The sequence below is a fragment of the Chelonoidis abingdonii genome, chromosome 3 (assembly GCF_003597395.2).
Source record: "Chelonoidis abingdonii isolate Lonesome George chromosome 3, CheloAbing_2.0, whole genome shotgun sequence".
NCBI classification, from domain to species: Eukaryota; Metazoa; Chordata; order Testudines; family Testudinidae; genus Chelonoidis; species Chelonoidis abingdonii.
The window spans coordinates 207,628,750-207,649,487 of record NC_133771.1 but is presented as its reverse complement, the minus strand read 5'-3'; the positions used below and the strand labels follow the sequence as shown (position 1 = coordinate 207,649,487).

At 43.0% G+C, this 20,738-nt stretch overlaps 2 protein-coding genes across 4 annotated transcripts in view; one reads left to right on the top strand and one right to left on the bottom strand.

The window, feature by feature from the left end:
* Positions 1–1,828: 1,828 nt before the first annotated feature.
* On the bottom strand, positions 1,829–6,222 carry LOC142046619 (uncharacterized). 2 transcript variants are annotated; one of them, XM_075064487.1, is made up of 2 exons: positions 6,142–6,222; positions 1,829–2,032 (listed from the first exon to the last, which is right to left on the bottom strand). In XM_075064487.1, exon 2 carries the CDS (start codon positions 2,018–2,020, stop codon positions 1,829–1,831), a length of 192 nt encoding a protein of 63 aa, XP_074920588.1. In that variant the 5' UTR covers positions 2,021–2,032; positions 6,142–6,222. The 2 variants fall into 2 exon arrangements, with proteins under 2 accessions (XP_074920588.1, XP_074920587.1); XM_075064486.1 differs by lacking the exon at positions 6,142–6,222 and adding an exon at positions 5,801–5,872.
* A 207-nt stretch (positions 6,223–6,429) lies between these two features.
* SLX4IP (SLX4 interacting protein) overlaps positions 6,430–20,738 on the top strand; it is a 128,529-nt gene continuing 114,220 nt past the window's right edge. The window contains exons 1-2 of one of the 2 annotated variants that reach the window (XM_032800148.2): positions 6,430–6,496; positions 18,689–18,738. In XM_032800148.2, coding sequence (XP_032656039.1) covers positions 18,712–18,738 — 27 coding nt within the window. In that variant the 5' untranslated portion in view covers positions 6,430–6,496; positions 18,689–18,711. Of the gene's footprint in view, positions 6,497–9,646; positions 9,666–18,688; positions 18,739–20,738 lie in introns of those variants that run through there. The other variant, XM_075064484.1, reaches the window with a different exon arrangement.

Genomic DNA, 20,738 nt, shown 5'->3' with positions numbered 1-20,738 from the left:
ATGAGTCTATATTGGTTTTGATAACCTCATTTTACTTTAGATCTATACAGATAAGAAGCTAGTGCATTAATACCAACCTCCCTGCATGTGCAATCACTTCAAAACAAAATGATTTCTTGTGTTCAGAAGTCTAGGAACTCATTCCCCTTTTTATGGGGGTGGGAGGCATAAAATAGTCCTTTAACTTGCAACCCTGTGACATCTAGACATGTTTAAATTTATACACTTTTCTCAGCTCACTTCTAAATACTTCAAAGTTTAAAGGTGTTATTTTTAAATTTAAAATTAATATTCTTTGAGCAATTGTAATCATCCACCATTTTAGCACTCAGTGGCTTACACTTCTGAAACCTTGTTCAAGACGTTTCAATCCTTAAATCACATCAAACTGGTGGAAAATAAAATACCAAGCTAGTAATAAAAATAATTCAGACTAAAATTATGTAATTAAATTGGTGTCAAGTATCAGGAAGTAGCCGTGTTAGTCTATATCCACAAAAACAACAAGGAGTCTGGTGGCACCTTAAAGACTAACAGATTTATTTGGGCATAAGCTTTCGTGCATCTGAAGAAGTGAGGTTTTTTACCCACAAAAGCTTATGCTCAAATAAATCTGTTAGTCTTTAAAGGTGCCACCGGACTCTTTGTTGTTTTTCTAATTAAATTGTTGCACAAGATGTTAAATATAAGGATTTTGAATATACTGTGCTGTGAGTTGAAATTAAGTGATACATTCATTTTAAAACATTTAATTATCCCTAAGATAACAACACTGATAATGTTACTTCTTTAATAGTATATCTCATTTATTCCTACTTAGTAAGAATTTAAATACTATTCTGAAGTGGGAAAGGACTGATTCTATGAGTGGGGAATCCTATTCAATAGGAGTTTTACCATTAACTTCAAATGATTTTACGCTATAAATCTGGGTTTCTAGTTAAAGGTGACTTACAAAGTTTTTCAGAAACAATGAAGTGCTTTAGTTATATGCCAAAAGTCCTTAAAACCAATAGTATCTATATCTACCTATACATTTATATAACATCACTATGTTATCTAGATATCTCCTACAGAAGTTTTTCTAAACATACACCTCTACTCCGATATAATACGAATGCAAATATAACGGAGTAAAGCGGTGCTGCAGGGGAGAGGGGGCTGCTCACTCTGGCGGATCAAAGCAAGTTTGATATAATGTGGCTTCACCTAGAATGCGTAAGATTTTTTGGCTCCCGAGGACAGTGTTATATAGGGGTAGAGGAGTATTTGTTTGGTCTTCATTTTCCTCCAAAGTACCAATGGCTAGCTGTATTCAACTGTAACTTATAGAACACATTATTTTATGAAGTTACAATGTCACTGATCCATGTTTGTTAGTAGAGTTGACCCTCTTGGACTTGTATATGTTCATTAGATGGACTTGAAAAGCCTTTTTAAGATAATAATAAAATAACTTGAAGCCATATAATAAAAGTCACTTAGCTGAACACTTATAGGCTAATTCCATAGTCTAGCAGGATTTAGCTGCAGTTTTGAAAACACAGACTGATGGATTTTGGAGTGTAATAGCAGAATGGAAGCTGTAGACAAGAAAAAGGTGTAGAGTAATTTATGTATTGAATTGCCTTCTAATGCCTGCTATCTGGTGTATTCAGTACATAACAGTAGGGTTAACTCGCTTTCAGAAAAATTAAACAGAAAGAAAAGACTAAAAGGTTATAACAAGATTATAATGGTTAGAAAATTGATCACATGAATTATATACTACATTAAGCATTTCAGTCTGGCTAGGTAGGGAACTTACCTTTTATATATAGTACTACTGTTATTTTCCTTTTTTTTGACTTTCATGTTGCATCACATATGTCACAATGCCAGGTTCTGGTACATAATCCTCTCTTTTTGTTTGGAAAATAGAATTGGACTTGATGTTAAACCACCCCCAGTGTATCAGTCCAAGGCTAGTTCCCATAACAATCAAAACTTTGTAGTCCTTCCAGATGGTTTTAAGGCCCATACTGGCATCTACCTATGTAAAGACAGTTGATCATTTTATTTTAAACATGTTCCAAGAAATATTTCTCCCCAATCACCATAATAGCACAGTACAGCCAAACCTGAATGTTAACATTTTTAATTATATTGCAGCATGCCAAATGATTAAGAACAAAAAGTGACAGAAGGAAGCCTTGCTTAGTGAACTTTAAAATTGTCTTTAAAAATAACCTCAGTTCAGATACCTAAAAAGAAAAGCTAATTGCTGTACTTGTTTCCCGTGCAGTTATAAGCTATACTGGTATAATTACTTCCACTTTGTTGGGGTTGTACTACTTTAACTATACCATTTTTGCATGTAAAACTTTTTTCTTTTTCAAAGAAGACTGAAAGGGTATATAATGATATAAGATCTGCAAGGATCTTAAGACTTTGCACTTATCATTCATAAATCTCAAAGCACTTTTCACTGGTTTTACGAAGGAAGAAACTGAGACACATCAGCCTCAATTCTGCAAATACATACACACCCATATGAGTGTTGCAAGATCATGGTAACAGATACTAAAAGTATGTCTACAACCCCCCACCCTCCCAAACCAACAGCATTCACTCTCAGAGGCTGGGTCAAGTGACTTGGGCTCATGCTATGGGGATACAAAATAGTTATGTACACATTCCCGCCTGGGCTCTGAAACCTGGTGAAAGGGATGGGCCTCAGAGCCTCAATGGGAATGCCTACATAGCTATTTTACCTCCATAATGTAAGCCCAAATCACTTGATTCACATTCCAGGACTGGCTACTATGGGTTTTGGGTTTTCTTTGCAGTGAAGACACATCTTAAGTGACTTCACCCAAGTGTCACTGCACCTCGTGGCAGTCAGAAATAAAATCCAGGTCTCCAGTTGCCCAGTGCCATGCTTAGTTCACAAGAACATATATGCTAGCCTCATCTCTGCCCCTTTCAAGGCAACCCCCAACCATTAACATATTCTGCTGAAAAACCAAAAGCTTTAACATCTGTCTGAATGGTATTGTTAACCTGAATATATTTTACTGCATCCTTTTATAAGTTTTAGTGAATACTTCTCCTCATTCCCCACCAAGGAAAACACTCCTATACCCACTGGAAGTCCTACTATTGATAAGAACCCAGATTTTAAGCTCCCGGTCAGTGTCTCATTATCTTTAGTAATATAAGCTTCTTGTGCTATATTTATTCCTGGGGGAATTCTGCACCACTGCGGATGCACAGAATTCATGTGCCACACAGATTTTTTTCCCCACAGAAAATACATTCTGCCAGAAAGGTGCTGCAGTTACTCCTTTCACCCACCAGGAGCCACTGTTGCACCAGAACAGAGCAGCCATTTCTGGGCAGGAGTAGCCCCAGCTGAGGACAGAGAAGACAAAAGAGGCTGCATTCCTCACAGCACCCTGCCTGTGGGGCCAGGTCAGGAGGGATGGGATATGGTGGGAAAGAGACAACATGGGGTTGCTGAGGGGGTGTGTGTGTGTCACAGACTTGGGTTCAAAAGGGCTGGGGGAACAGACTGAGGCGGGGGCTGAAAGGGAGGGGGTGCAAGGACATGGGGCAGGGGAAGGAAGGTGCAGGTACACATGAGGACAGGGGAAGGAAGGTGCGTGCATGGAGGGAGTGCGGGCACAGGGGCACATGAGGAGGGGTGGGTGAGGGTGCAAGGACTCATGGGGATGGGAGAGAGGATGCAGGGCCATATGGGGACAGGGGCAGATGTGCCTGAATGAGTGAGAGCATGCTAGAGGCTCCCTAGCAATCCCTTTCCACTTCAAAAAAACCTGTGCTATACTTCTCCCACCCACACCTAACCATCCTCCAGTTTTTCTGGGTGTTGTTTTGGGGTGAGGGTTGAGTGGAAGGGTGGAAAGAAAGTAGGCTGAGAGGTAAGCAGCAACTCTTCTGGAGTAGAAAGATTTTTAAAGGGCTGTTATAAAATAAGCCTGACCCCTAGAACTAGTCAGATCTTTCCCCCACAAAGTCCTAATATTTTCAAATACCTTGGAACATTCTAAGGCCAGGTCCACATTTGAAAAGATCTGCTGGAATAGCTATTGCTGCAAACCCTTCTAGAGTAGATGCAGGAAAGAAGTACTTTTGCCAGTACAGCTTATACCAATTGGGCAAGCAAAATAAACTATACAGTCCTAAAGCACTTTTATGCTGGCATAATTGCATCTACCACAGGACTTCTGCAACTATAGAAATGTCGCACACACAAAAATATACCCCTAATCAACATTGCTATATGGGCAAATGTTTATTGTGTAGAGCTGTTCTAAGCCACAGACTGCATTATGAAGGGCTCTGAAAATTGCTCAGGTACAGAGTCAGTCTTCCTACCAGTACAGGTAAGTCTGTGCGGTAGAAGGATCTGGTACTGATAAATACCTCCTCTGTAAAACACTGTGAAATCTATACATGACAGGCACCACATGAGAGCTAAACATTATCATCATCATGACTAGAGCTAATTAAAAATGCAACAATTTCTCAATTCCCTCTCCTCCACTGCATTTCAAAACGTGATAAAAATTAACCAGCTCTACTAATGAGGGAAATGCTGCTGTAAACTGAAAAAGGCAGGGAGGGGAAGGAAGGGCAGTGTTTCTAAACCTTTGCAGCTTAGCAACCCTTAACTGTGTGTTTTGGGAGCTTGCCACAGAATACTTGACACTAAGGGACATACAGTGCACAGAGGTGTGCATGCAAGATTGTCTTTGCTTTAGATTGCAACAAAACTTTCCATGCCGTTACCTAATTGCCTTTTTTGAATCACAAGGGGGTTACAACCTAGTGGTTTGCAAAAGGCACTGGGACTGGGATTCAGGAGACCTGGGTTGGATTTTGGCCTCAGGCACACAGGTCCTCTGTAACCCACTGTCTAGGGACTGCAGCTCAGGTGTGGGAAAGAAAAAAACCCCACAAAAAACCCTGACAGGATATTGCACATGCTGCAGTAATAGAGGCCATACAGTCCTACAGGTGGGTGGCTCCTAGGACTGGGAGTTGGGACACCACTGGGGCTCTGAGGTGACTCCAAGTTTTCTCTCATTTTCAGGTGCTTGGCTGGCTCTTGCTCATGCTCCAGCTGATCTCCCTATGAGGGACCAGAAAGAGATCCCTCACATTGGCAGGGAGCTTGGGGCTTTTCTGCCTTTCTCTGCAGCACATGTAGGTAACCTGCCAGTATCATCAGCACATATTTCACTGAATCATTTCCCTGCCATGGGGGGAGTGGAGTGTTGGGACACTGCTGAGCCTTGTCCCTCCTATTCTCTGCCGGTGGCCCCTAACAGCCTAGTCCCGTGTCAGGCTCAGCACGCGGACGGATGGCCTGTGACACACACGGGGTCCCAGCAGAGGAGCTGGTGACCCCTTCCAGTGGCAGGCTAAAGGCCTGTGCCCACTGACTTCACAGGTGCAGGATCTGACCCCAGCGAACAAGCGAGGTCACCACTCCCTGCCCCCTACGAACAAGTCAATGGGGCGGGGAGGGGCAAGAGCCCCTCCCCCTAAACCACAGCCCTTTTATATGCCTAGATCTCCTAGAAGTGGAAGGGACCCTGAAAGGTCATTGAGTCCAGTCCCCTGCCTTCACTAGCAGGACCAACTACTGATTTTTGCCCCAGATCCCTAAGTGGCCCCCTCAGGGACTGAACTCACAACGGTGGGTTTCGCAGGCCGATGCTCAAACCACTGAGCTAGCCCTCCCCGCTTTACTCATCCACAGGAGGCATGGCCCCTCATCCATCCGCCTCACCTCCGCTGGCACACCACCCGCCAACTGCCCCTCACGGGCGACCAACCGGGATCGCCAACGGCTGCGGCCCGCACGCCAGAAACGCAGGGTCAAGGACTGTCCGAGAAGCCGGTGCAGGTCCTTTGCTAGGGAGAGGTGGTGGCTTAGTCAAACGCCTGTCTGACCACTCAGAGCTACTCTCCTCCCGGAAATATCCGAACCGGGATTTCAAGCTGATTTTTACTCAGGAAAATGCCCGGACAACGGGACTTGTTAAAAACATGTCGTCAGGTTCCTCAGGCATCTGTGTAGGCACCTATAGAATCCAAACCCTAACGGTCGGAGGAAGGCCAATTACATACGTTTTTTGTAATCAGCTTCTCCTGCGAGGAGAGCTTATCGTCTCAAAGCCTCCCTACTCCTTTCCAATCAATTTAACTGTGGTTAACGCTAATTTCCTTGCTTTTTTCGTAGGCCACCCCGGGTCACGTGACACCGGAGGCCCCCTAAGTGAAACACCCGGATGTCGGTGCGTGATTGCCATTCCAGACGAAATAAAGGCCTTGGGTTGTTTGGTCGCCATTTTGGATTGAGGCAAGGAGACGCCATATTGGATTGGGGCAGAGAGGCTTCATCGAGCGGCCATTTTGGATAGGGGCAGAGAAGTCGGTGCAGGCGAGCGAAAGCGACACACGCGGTGCGGGGAGGGGCTGGAGCGTGAGTATCCCCCCCCCCCCTCCTCCCGGGCCCGTTCAGCTCGGGCGGATATGCCCGTTTCTACTGCAATATACTCTACTCCCAAAATAAACACCCCTCCCCGCACACTTCCAGGGGCCCCTGCCGCGATGCCCCCCTGCCCGCCTCCAGCTCTCGTCCCGCTCTGCGCACCTTCCGCAGCTGTTGTCGCTGCTTGGTGTTCAGTGCTCAGTCCTGCCGCCTGCAGTGAATGGCCCCCAACCTGTCTCTGCTCCCTTTGCATTCCCTTTCAAACGACCCACCCCGGTGCTTTCCCCTTTGCATTCACCCCCAAACCAACCCACTGCTAGTGTGGCCTGTCCACTTTGTATTCACCCACCCCCGAACTTCCCTGCCTCCTTTGCATTTGCCCCCAAACCACACCACCCCCAGTGCTATCTGAATTAGAATAATCAGACATATAGATGAACCCAATTTGTTATATTAAATATTAAAAAGACTAGGATTTTTCAGTTTGGAAAAGAGATGATGGGGGGGCGTTATAAAGGGCTATATCATGAATGGTGTGAAGAACTTGAATAAGGATGTGTTACTCCTTCACATAACGCAAGAATCAGCGGTCAGCCAATGAAATTAATAGGCAGCAGGTTTAAAACAAACAAAAGGAAGTACTTCTTCACACAACGCACATTCAATCTGTGGAACTCATTGCCAGGGGATGTTGAGAAGGTCAAAACTATAACTGGGCTCAAAAAAGAATTAGATAAATTCATGGAGGATAGGTACATCAGCGGGTATAAGCTAAGATATTTGAGGATGCAACCCCATGGTCTGGAAGCCCCTAGCTTGGGATTGCCAGACGTTTGGGACTGAACAACAGGGAGTGGATCATTTGATAATTGCCTATTCTGTTCATTCCTTCTGAAGCACATGGCATTGGTGACTGTCCGAAAACAGGATACTGGTGACCAAATATGGCTGTTCTTACGCCTATCCCCTTTGCATTCACCTCCTCCATCATCCCTTCTGCCTTTGCATTCAGCCCCTGCCCCCAAACTTCCCCACCCTCCTAGTGCTGCCTGCCCCCTTTTCATTCATACCAAATCTCCACGCCCCTTTTGCATCCATCCCGAAACTGCCCTATGCCTAGTGCTGCCTGCCCCCTTTGCATTCACTCCCCTAAACTTCCCCACCCGCTTTGAATCCACCTCCCCAACTTCCCCACTGCTGTCTGTCCCCTTTGAATTCTTCCAAAATCTTCCTGCCCCTTTTGCATTCACTCCCAAATCCTGGTCAGAGTCGATTGGAAGCTATGGATTTGAAAAATCCAGAGCCTGGGTAGATGACAAGATGGTGAAAAAAACCTGAGCCCTTCTAAGACAAGTCTATTCCAGTGTCCACAGGCAGAGCTGAACAGTCAACAGTGTAACATTTGCAAAAAAAGCAGACATCATTCTGGGATGTATTAGTAGGAGTGTTGTAAGCAAGACATGAGACGTAATTCTTCGACTCTACTCCATGCTGATTAGGCCTCATTTGGAGTATTGTGTCCAGTTCTGAGCCCCACAGTTCAGGAAAGGTGTGGACAAATTGGAGAAAGTCCAGAGAAGAGCAACAAAAGTGAATAAAGGTCTAGAAAACATGATGTATGAGAAAAGATTGAAAAAATTGCGTTTGTTTATTCTGGAGAGGAGACAACTGAGAAGGGACATGATAACAGTTTTCAAATACATAAAAGATTGTTACAAGGAGGAGGAAGAAAAATTATTCTCCTTAAGTTCTGAGAATAGGACAAGAAACAATGGGCTTAAATTGCAGCATGGGCGGTTTAGATGGGACATTAGAAAAAACTTCTTAACTGTCAGGGTAGTTAAACACTGGAATAAATTGCCTAGGGAGGTTGTGGAATCTACATCATTGGAGATTTGTAAGAGCAGGTTAGGCAAACACCTGTCAGAAATGGTCTAGAATATAATACTTAATCCTGCCATGAGTGCAGGGGACTGGACTAGATGGCTTCCTGAGATCCCTTCCAGTCCTATGAATCTGGGAATAATTGGTTTGCATGGTCCTAGATTAGCCGAGCTAGAAATACTTTATTGAATACAAATGTTTTCAGGAGCAGTAACCTTTTCAAAGCACTGCCGGACCAGTGATTAGAAAAAGGGAATTTCAATGCCTGTGTTACACTAAGGGCCTGATTCAAAGCCACTGAAGTCAATGGAAGTCTTCACTGATTTCATTGGGCTTCAATCAAGCTCTTGGTCATCTGTTTGTTTTGCGTAAGTTTCCGGACACTTTATTAAAAAATTAGCCGTGTAAAAAGATTTTAACATCTCCTGTAGTTTATTTCTGGGGCATTAATTGTTTACTTTTTTTCCAACCTGTCTGACATATTTAATTAAATTAAATACGATCTGTTTTAGGGCTATTTGAGCCATATGTAAAGAGGCTGGTTCAGCTTCTAGTTCTAGCAGAAGGAAATTATTAATAGATAATTAAATAAAGCTTTGTTCAGTACAATGCAGAAGAAGGGATTGCCATTTTGTCATTAATTACTCATGTTCAGAGCCAAGTAGCTAGGTAAAGGGTCCCAACAGCACCGTCTTTTTATAATACTTCATTATAACTCATCTGTAGTGCACTTACTGCATTTAAACAGTACCATGTATTGCTACTCTAGTGTCTTCATAGTCTTTAATATGTCATTTACCTTTTCCCCGATACATTTGGTTCTTGTGCCTTCCTGAGCGATGGTTATATATTTCATAGTTCATCACAATTATGATGTGTCAATAGTGGGAGATTTCCCCAGTGTTAGTGTTGGTAAGGTCTAAGAGCCATATTTCAAAAGTGTTTAGGCACTTAAAGATGCAGATAGGTGCCTAGTGGGATTTTCTGAAGTGCCTAGGTGCCTAATTCCCTTGGGAATTAGGTACCTAGTTGGATTTTAAAATCTCACTGGAAACCTATTGTCATCTTTAGGCACCTAAATACCTTTGAGAATCTGGCCCCATGGTCCTCTTCCATACTACATCCTCGTACTGGGAATACATAGATGACAAATCTTATTTCAAGTACTGTGTGGCTAATTTGCTCCTTATTATATATTTTTATGTATTCCACATGTTGTTTATCTAACCTTGATTCTTCTCTTGGAACAGTGTTTGACAGCTTGTCTGTAACACAGGTGAGCTGTTGTGATTAACAATTGAGTTAATCTTGGTGGATTTTGCCCTAACTGTATAACTCTCTCGCTGAATTGCTATGCCATAACACTTTCTACTTAAATAATGGTATATTCAGGCGCACAGTTGAATCTGAAGTGCTCCATATTTCAGGTTTACACACAGCTGGGCATAAAGGTAGGGTGACCAGACAGCAAATGTGAAAAATCGGGATGCGGATGGGGGGTAATAGGGAATATAAGAAAAAGACCCAAAAATTGGCACTGTCCCTATAAAATTGGGACATCTAGTCACCCTACATAAAGATAATGTTAAAAGATACAAAAAGGACTTCCAGGTCCCAAGGCAAGCTCTTGATCTAGTGCCAAAAGCCCCTTCATATTTTGGCTGTGGTCCTTAGATATATTTCAAAGCAATCATTTCCCTTATACTAGTGGTCATCCCTGGGCTTGACGATCATACTTATTAAGAAAATATTATTTTCTGTCTATTGCTGCTTTCTTCTTCCTTGTTTTCTAAGGAGAATAATTTTAACAACCGAATATTTGCCATACGGCTTCAACTCTTAATGTTAAATTCTCTATTTTATCCTGTGTAGTACTGAACACATCAAGGCTTACATAATAAATAGTTTCAAGGCCTTTCACCTTCCGGATTTTAATGCACCTTGCTGTCTCTTCTTACTAGCATTTTATTTAATCTGAAGAACGTCACAGTAATGTCAAGTGCAAATATAAAATGTATCAGGTGCTGTCAATTGATTTTGATGCCCAAATCTTTCCATTTACAGTTTCTAAATCTCTTATCCACTTAACCTCCAGGTAAAGAGTTTTAGTGGTAAAGAACCTGTCCCACTGTATGCTTCACAAGGAATTTTTGCTAGAATTGGATAAATATTTACAAAAAGTTTTTGCAAACATTCACTTGAATGAAAATCTCATGTTTGTTTCACTGGTATTCCTTTTCCTGTTTATTTGCAAGTCTGATATTTACAATAATGTTTGCAAAAAGGAAAAGCATTGCAAATACTTGAATTAATACATATTTGCATGCAAATACCAATGCATGTATGTTCATATGGGCTCGAAGCTTGTACAGATTGTGTCCACTCTGTAGGTTTGGGAGTCAAACAGCCAAGTAACATAGACAATAGTATGTGAATTTAATGACCAGACACATGAAGCAAATATACTAATTGTAAATATATGAAGCAAAGTTGTAGTTTGTGCAAGTAATCCTTTTACACAGATTTGTAAAAAAGGAAGTGTTTGTGGATTATTAATGAACAAATAAGCTATCATTTGTTTTTCAGTACTCTCTTGAGACCTCAAATGACATTGGGCAACATTGTGCTAAGCACTGTACATATACAAAGTACAGGGATGGGCAAACTTTTTGGCCTGAGGGCCACATCTGGGTGGGGAAATTGCATGCAGGGCCGAAGCAGGGGATTGGGGTGCAGGAGGGGTATGGGGTGCAGCCGAGTCTCAGGGCAGAGAGTTGAGGTGCAGGAGTGGTTCGGGCTCTGGGGTGGCAGTGGTGAGTAGCAGTGCCAGGGCAGGCTCCCTGCTTGCCTCCCCTGGCCCTGCGCCGTGCCGCTTCTGGAAGCGACCAGCACTGTATCTCTGCGGCCCCTGGGGGAGAGGGAGCAAAGGGCTCCGCGTGCTGCCTTTGCCTGTGGGTACCTCCCTCGAAGGTCCCATTTCCGGCCAATGGGAGCTGCAGGGGGTGGTGCCTGGAGGCGAGGGCAGTGCACAGAGTCCTCTCCCCCCCGCACCAGGGGCTGCAGGGGGTGGCAATCCCGCGGGCCAGATCCAAAGACCCGAGGGCTATAGTTTACCCACCCCTGACATAGTAAGAGGCAGTCTCTACTGTGAAGATCTTATAATCTAAAAAGACAGACAAATGGCAGGAGGAGAAACAGAGGTCTGAAGTGACATGCCCATGGTCACACAGCAGAGTATTGCCATAATGGAATCCAGGTCTCTGATTCCCTATGTAAGGCCCTATCCACTGGACCCCACACTAACTTAAAATACAGTAACTCCTCACTTAATGTTGTAGTTATGTTCGTGAAAAATGCGACTTTAAGCAAAACCATGTTAAGCAAATTCAATTTCCCCATAAGAATTAATGTAAATAGGGGGATTAGGTTCCAGGGAAATTTTTTTTTGCCGAAAAAAGGCATTACGTACATTTTAAACAATTTTAAACAAGCAATTTAATACTGTGCTGCGGTGGGGTAGTGTGCATGTGCTGTGTGTTACAAACATACTGTTGGGAGGTGCCCCTGCTTTACCCTACACAGGCACAGCCCACTGGCACTGGAGATGAGGCAGGCAAGGAGGCTGAAGGTGCTGTAGGCTGGAAGAAGCCCCTTGCGCAGCAGCGGCAGCTTCCCCTACTCTGCAAACATGAGGGGCGAGGGGGGGCTCAACCCTCAGCCCGCCCAACCCCTCCTTCCCCCAAACTCCCATCCTTGACCTGCCTCTTCTCCCCCCGACCTCCTCCCCCTTTACTTCCCATGCTGTGTCTTTGCTCCTCCTCCCCTCCCTTCTAAAGGCTGCAAGCCAGCTGATTGCTGTCGGCAGGAGGCAGGGGAGGGAGGGGGAGCCTGCACGCTGAGTCCTGGCTCCTCCCTCCTGCCCAGGACGATCAGCTGGCTTGCGGCGTTGGGGAGGCGGGGGTGGGAGGGGAGCCTGTGTGCAGAATCCTCGCTCCTCCCCCCCCCCCAAAAAAACATCACAGGCCAGCTGATTGCTGTGGAGGGGAGGAGGGGGAGGTGCTGATCCAAGGGGTCTGCTGGCAGGTGGGAGGTGCTGTGGGGAGGGGAGCGGCATAGGGAGGTTGCCAGCTGTGGAGAAAGCAGGCAGTCAAACAACCTAAGAGTGAAGCATTGCACAACTTTAAATGAGTATGTTCCCTAATTGATCAGCAACATAACAGTGAAACAACATTAACTGGAGCGGCTTAAAGTGAGGAGTTACTGTAGTCAAATTGTTTGCTGGAAATAGACCGGCTCTCCCTTTCACTCTGCATGTCATCATGTGTGAGGGAGGCTCTTCTCCTCCTGAAACTTTCTTTGCTTCTAACACTTCTGTATCAGTTGAGTTGGAGGCCTAACTACGTCACCTTCAGTAGTTATACAAATTACATATTAAAACAATGCATCTGATCCTTTTCCTTTTTTTAAAAAAAATATACTTCTATAAATAAAAGTGGACTTTTTTGTGAGGGAGCAAGGGACTGTTTTTTTAATCACCTGAATAATATCTACAGGCTTTTATTTATGCACATAGATGAGTTTAATGGTCTAGACAGCCTAGGGTGACCAGATAGCCAGTGTGAAAAATTGGGATGGGAGTAGGGGGTAATAGGAGCCTATATAAGACAAAGCCCTGAATATTGGGACTGTCCCTATAAAATTGGAACATCTGGTTACCTTAAGACAGGCTGCTGGCATGTCATGTACGCTTAGGGTGCCCAGATGACAGAGGTGAAATATCGGGACACCGGCGGGGAGAGGCGAGCGAAAAAGAAAAAAAGCCTGCAGCGGAGCAAAACAAAATCCAAAAAAACCGCCAGAGCACAGGAAAAATTGGTGGGGGCTGAGAACCCATCGGCAGCTCCACGACCCTCCTCCCACCCCCCGCACCAGCTTGCCTCTGCTCTGTCTCCACCTCCCCCCTCGGGGAGGGAGGGGACAGCATGCAGAGGCCCCCCCCCGCCAGAGGGGCCTGCCAGGGCGCCAGGTGAGTCCCTAGCCTTACCTGGAGCAGCTCCCAGGAAGCATCCAGCAGGCAGGTCCCGTCCCTCTGGCTCCTAAGGTCACGCGGGTCGGGTCAGGTCGAGGGACGGGGGGGCTCTCTGACGGTTGAGGGTGCCTACAGGCCCCGCCCCTGCAGCATGCAGCAGAGACCTCGCCGCCTCTGTGCATGCCTGGGGAGTGGGGCTGCAGCACTCTGCAGGCTCCTGCCGGCTGGCTGGCGGGCGCTGGGAGTTCAGCTGCGCTGCCCCAGGGCTGAGGAAGAAGAGGTGAGCGGTGCCGGCAGTGCCGGCTTGTGTCCTCCACCAGACGGTCGCCCAATATCGGGACAAAGTGTGTCCTGACTGATGTATGGTCGGGACGCGGGACAAGTCCCCTAAAATCGGGACTGTCCCAATAATATTGGGACGTCTGGTCACCCTATGTACACTGGTTCCTGGAAGCACACTTTTCACTCCAGAGGTTACCAGTTATACTAGATCCCACCCTCTCATGTCTTATTTAGCCTGGGAATCCCAAAACTATGTGTCTTAAGTATTGCCAGCCCCTTTCTACCTACAGTGGGTGGAACAATTCACCACTGCTGGGTAAGGTAGCTCAGCATCCTCTCATGTTTCAGTTGTTCGTTCCTTTCTCATCACTGACAGATGAGTGGCTGTTTCTGACTGCTCATACAGCATTTATATTTTTAATCTTTTAGCTGATTTATTTTTTTTCTAAGTTCTCCTTAGGAGTCATTTGTGTTAGTTCTATCTTCAAACTCTCTTCTGTCTGTCTGAGCAGGAAGAGAGTAGGATTTTGTACAAATTAGGGCATCTTTGAACCTGAACTCATGTAACTGTAAATTAATTAGCTGGATATCTTATTATGAATTTTCTCATATTTCTTTTTCAATCCACTGATGTATTCTGCATGCTGTGAGGGAATTTGTCTCTGTGGTAATGTTCTGTGTGAGACTGTTATGGCTTTCTGACACCAGAATATTTTTGGATGATAGACAGAAGGCACCCCCCCACAAACTTTCTGTAGCAGGGCGTGATAGCTGCAGCCTCCATGCCTCTATGCACCTGAGCAAGCATCACCACCAAGATGCAGCCTGGGGGAGTCAGATAAGAGGCTGCCTCTCTCTGATTCTTGGGATATCTGTAATACAATGAGTGTTTGATGGAGGGATGCTCTGCCATATTTTGTAGTAGTTTCCACCTCTTCCTAGGCAGATGTACATTAATTAGGAAGTAATATTGAAGCGTCAGCTGCTCCTCCAGTTCTCCAAGCTGCAGCACCATGGGTGGTCTTTTAAGCCTCAGTGCTTCTAAGAGTAGAGGAGCTTAGAGGCACCATATTTGCTGAGCAGCATTGAACACACCTCTCCGCATGGCTGTGTTCCCAGCCTCATGCTTTGTTTATCTGGGGTACTGGTCACTCAAGGTAATCCACAGGTTTGCTAAGTAATCTACATTGCTGCTAAGAGGACTCTTGATGGTGCCTTTCAGAATAGAAGAAGTGAGCCTATAAACCCATGTTCCCCTATGTTGCATGGGGATTTTTATTGGTTAAGCAATCTTCAGTCATGATTCAAGCTGTTTGGATAACCCCTGCTGTGACAGTCTATCTTGTGACATTGAACTCTTTCCTATTGTTTCCCTCCTACTGCCTTTCCTATTTTATTTTTTAATTGGTGGATCATTAAACAAGCTCTTGCTGATGACCCTTTATTAGTCAATGTTTACATGTCTGTCCTATTCTCAGACTCACAAGAGCTTTATGGTGCAAAACAAAGATCTAAAATAATATAATGTATGCCGAGGGTTATATTGGCCATGGTTTGTGGGATGCTGAAAGTGTCCTGGCCTTTCTGTTACTTGGCCTGTATTTTTTGCTGGTCTGAAGAGCTTTTTAAGGTACGGTATCCTGTGAGTCCCAGGGATATACACTAACAGTATGCACTATTTGAAAGCTGGGATTCTGAATTGTTTCTCGCTTCAGTGGTTGCCTTTTTCCTTCAGCTTCGGTTCTGACCTAGATTAGCAGTTGCTATTTCAAAAACTGTTAGTCAGAACCACATTTTATACCATTTAAATAGTTGTCAGTAAAGGCCCAATGGTTTCTAAATCTAGCTTTAGATATCACCAATGAGACAGCTAGATTCTATTACCCTTACTTATGCCGAGTAGCACTTTACTTCATGATTGGCTCCATTGAAATGTAGAGGGGGTACTCAGTGGGAATAACATGCTACTCACTGCAAGGGTAGCAGAACCTTCTCCCTAGTTCGTGGTGTGGGAAATCTGCTGAACTCCACCAATGTTTGGATAGGACGAACTCTGCCAAAAAAGCAGAAATCTTCTATGTGAGGGTGAGTGTCTACCCACATTATGGAGAAAGCATGATCACTGTGGCCCTTCCTTGTAGCACAGCATCATGACCTGCATCTCGCTTGTCTGTCTCTGAGTAGATTTTTATTAAAGAATTTTGTCTGCTTGCTAGCTGGTGAAACGCTGAGCCGTATACAGATAGAATACAGTACAAGAGCCCCATCACGCCAGTAGTCCATTCTTCCACTTCAAAGTATAATACAAGTGATGGTTTTGTTGGTAGTTACATTTAATTTTCAACAGTTACCTTTAAAGAGGCTCTCAATTTAAATGATCTTTACCTAAGTCAAACAGAATATTGAAAACCTAGTATACTTTCCACTATTTATGATCCTTTGTTTGCTGTTTGAATTTCTTTCAGCTTGAACAGTGAAATTCATGTATGGGCCTAATTCGGTTTTAATTTTGCAAGAAAATCACTGAAGTATTAATAAGAAATTTCCTTGGGCAAGAGTATTGAATTGTTGCCCCAATCACTTTCACTTTTGCATATTGTCATTTGCAATTTCAGAGTCAGAGCTGCAATGTTTGGGGTGTAAATACTGCATGGGAATGGTTATTTCAAATGGTTGCTATTGGAATTTAGCATCATAATGTAAGTCTTTCTTTTGGTCTTCAGAGTATGTAAAAGCGTGTGATTTTTGTTCTTGTTACCGAATTTAATTTGAGGGCAAAATTTGAGTTCACAGTGTCCTTTTAAATTGAAACATTTTAGTATTTTTGACTTTTTGGTATTACCATTTGGAGTTAATGTAAATTTCAAGATCTGAGACTTACTATCAGCACAATCAAGGCAAAAGTTACTTTTGTGACCATTGGAACAAGTATAATCAAACCTTCCAGGCCCTGCAACTGCATGAGAGCGAATGAAATATTAGGTATTCTGTTATGTCATTGTTGAGGGGCAAAATTTTAGCTATAAGTCTATGATACAAACGTCTTCTGGGTGTGAGTGGCTTCTGAAAGTGAGCAGTCTCCGATTTTCTTTTCAGAGGACTGAGTCTTTCAGCACACCTTTGCCCAGGACACTAGTTAAAGAGACTGTAAAATTTATGTGACCTGCTGTCAGACCATAGTGTCAAAGAGTTCAAATAAGTTAAAGGGAAAATGTATTCATCTTCTAATACAGGGATGAATTCTTCCTAAACTGATAAATAGAGAGACAAGGTGGGTGAGGTAATATCTTTTATTGGACTAATTTCTGTTAGTGAGAGAGACAAATTTTCCAGTTTATACAGAATTCTTCTTCAGGTCTGCAAACATACTCAGAGTATCACAGTTAAATACATATTGTCTTTCTAATACTCTCTGACTGACACAACTGCAACAACACTGCATACAACAATAAACTGATGACTGTCTCTCAGCTAGTATATAATTGGATAGAGGACATAATCCAAATTCAAAATGATCTGTGAGCAGGGCCAGAGTCCATGCAGCTGGACAGAACCTCAGCAGGGCTCCCAAATTAAGCAGCAGAACCCATTTTAGGTTTTCAGGTTCATTTACAATTTTTCCTGTAGAGCAGTCAAAATAATGCTCATCGGCAATATCTTTGACCGTATTCCCTAAATCCATTTTAATAGTCTAAGATCTAAACAAAACAATATAAACAAGGCAGCTTTTTTGTCAACTAGAGCTTCCAGTCCTGTCTTCTGGTCAGTTCTTTCGTGAAAAGAGCTCTTCGTCATTTTAAATTTCTGATCCTAACTAACCTCATATGAACCCGATTGACTCAAGTGCAGGTACAAAACTAGAATCCCATACCATGGTGTAGTTCTGAAGGGACCCGGTTAGGACATCACTGCAATGGGATGTGTCATAACTATGAGAGTCTCCCTTCAGATGGAGCACAATAGGAAATATACAAGCCATCATAGGCTGCCTCTGGCTGACAGGAATGGAGTTGTCATCCGAGTAGAGGAGAAAGGGATTTATTGGGCCACAGACTCCTTTGTAATGAAAGGCTGTGAGGGGAGAGAGGAAGAAGGTATCCATAACCACCACCTGAACCATCATACAAGGTTGAGTAGACAACTCTGAGCAGGTGATATCCTCTCTCTGTAGTTTATATTTCTCTTTTTGAAGAAAATTACTTCAAAGGATGGTCTTCCCATTTTTTTCTCTCCTCTTCTTCACCCTCCCCTTCTCTTAGAGCTGTGCAAAGGAATTTCTCCTGCAGGATGTGTCCTTGGATAGGGTTATGTTTCTGGGATTATCACTAGAGCACTCAGGGAGTGAGAATCATGAATCATCGAAGGTCTCCTAAACTGCTTCACCAGGGTCTTCTGTAGAGAGAAAAACTGACATTTCGATTTTCATAGAACAGGTGGTGGTGATGGATGTAATTTTTAGGGTGCGAGTACTAAAGGGATAAGAATTGCTGGTATAGAAAAGAAGCTGGTAGGGCAGGCCTAAGGCAAAAAAGAAAAATAGGGCAGGGGGAAGGTTGGGTGGGTCTGGAGACAGTTCAGTGGTTGTGGCACTTGCCTAAGATTTGGGAGACCTGGTTTCCACGTCCTGTTTCACAAGGATTTCCTGTGTGACTACAGACTGGTCTGTCTATGCCTCTCTCTCTCCCATCTGCAACATCAGGATGGATAGTATTGCCTTACCTCACAGAGGTGTTGTGATGATAAATACATGAAACATTGTGAGATATTATGGTAGCAGAGGCCATAAAAGTACCAGCAGTAGGTAGCTAGATTGATCTTCTCAAAGTGGAGTAAGAGTTTCAGTAGGAGCAGAGTCTACAATATGTAAAGCAACATGAGCATGGAATAAACAAATAGTGAAGCTAAAATTGTTTGCCACTTGGTATAAAGATCTGGTATTCTTTTTTCTAGGGCAGATCTTTATTTGTAACTTCTTTTTGATATTTTAGGGGCTCTGTTTGAACTGATAATCATGGCATCCAGCAAGTTTGTTATTAAGGTAAGCAGAACTTCAAATCTTTCATAATAACCAATATTACCACAGTAATCTTTAATATATGACTAATCTATCTATGTATATCGATATTTAAGTTAATGATAAAGTGTCAGGTCAGCATAGCACATTTTAACCCTTGGCATTTCTCACTTACAAAATCGAGACTATATTCATGACAATAGAAATGCAATTGGTATACATATACACCACTGGACCTTGGCAGAGTGTCTTTATTGGAGGTTTTGTCCTTTCGAATGAAATTTTAAAAACTATGCTTGTGTAATTTAAAGCTACTCATGTTATAGTTCTAAGACTTTTGTTGTTTTTTTGCAGGTAATCATATTATTAAACTTTCCTTGTGGTCTGTCACTGCTTCTTGACTTTTTTTTCATAATTCCTATTTTTGTCCTCTTTCCTGTTCTTCTGCAGCTCTGTTCAGGTGTTAATTGTTTTTATTACCACATTGTAAAATATTAAGTGTAAAATAAATCACAAGAGCATATATGTATGCTTTTGTGATTTATTTATGTATATAGTTTGTTTATATATGATTTCATTATATAGTATTTGAATATTTAAAGATTCGTGCTGTCTTTATTGCGGTATCGTGTACACAGCATTGTATAGTTCTGCCCACCTGCAAACTATTTCAGCTCAAAGCAGTGGGTATGTAAAAAAATCACTCAATCTTATTATCTGCTTCTACTTCAAGACCTCCTTCTCTGTTATCCTAAATGGAGAAATGCAAAGAGTATTTTAAACTTTGCATATAATTCTATGTGATTAGAACAGCATGTTGCTCTTAGGTGGGGTCCTCTCCAAGATTTTTCTTCATAGAGGAGCTTTTATTTTTCCTTTGTGGATAGGTAGATTTACTTTTTGGCAAGTTGTTAGAAAATATTCATGATCGTCCAGATATAGCAGTCATCTAAGCTGCCATATCCTGGTTTCATGGGAAGCTAACCTGTTTAACAAAGAGACCAGCCAGTTAGTCTTCCCTGGTATGTAGTCAAAGCTGTGTTCTTCCACAAGGGAAAGAGAATCATAAATCATGCAATGAGCTTTTTAGCATTTTCCTCCTCATATCATCTCTAACTTGACTATACATAGAGTCCCATGCCTTGGTCAAGGACAACTATATATGCCAGAAATTTGCGTCTGCTTCCCCATCATTACAAGGGAAGATAGGATTAATGTTTCACATTTATAGCATTCTGTAGCTGATATCCTGAGTATACATCACTGGTATTCTACTGGTAGAAAAGTAGCAATAGAAGGCCTATGGGAATCCAGTTATTTGATCGGCTGAGTCCTGGCGTCATCAACACTAGTGCCATTGCTAAGGTAGTCGGCTGGGTTGAGTTGGATTGTTTGTGCTGGATAGAGTCCTAAGATCTTTGGTCACTAATCAGCAATGTGGTGTGGATTGCCTATCTAGCACAGACACTGCAACTCTATCCAGCCATTCACTTTGGTAATCACACTGTGTCAATGACATCATGAGAACTCAGCTGAGCAAACCAATGGTTTCTCATACAGGTGTTTCATATTGCTACCGGATGAGTCAGGTACCAGTAGTGTAGCACATTAGCCACAGAGTGCTATAGATTGGGGACACTAATATTTCTCTTTTTAATGTTGGAGAAGCAAAGGCAAATTTCTGGCATGTACAGAATGCTGAATAGGAATATAAATTAGTTTCATATTTTTTGTGTCCACGAAGTTTTTCCAGGTGGATAGCTGTAGAAGCAATTTTCTATTTAATTGAAACCTGTAAGATCCCTTTCTCAGACTTATTTATTTACTAGGCATAGATTTCCATCTAAGGGTTTTTGCTTCCCAAACGATATTTTCTCCAATGAATATAAATATGATTGCTCCCTTTCTCCTTTATATTCCACTTTCTGGGGAAGATTTTCCTTCAAAAGGCTCTTCATTACGGACCAGAAATTGCTTCTGCTCCACTACACAGAGTGGCAATATAAGATAGCATGTTCTTACTC

Excerpts from the sequence above, each read along its gene's own strand:
- LOC142046619 (XM_075064487.1), bottom strand. The coding sequence starts at position 2,020 with ATGGGCCTTAAAACCATCTGGAAGGACTACAAAGTTTTGATTGTTATG.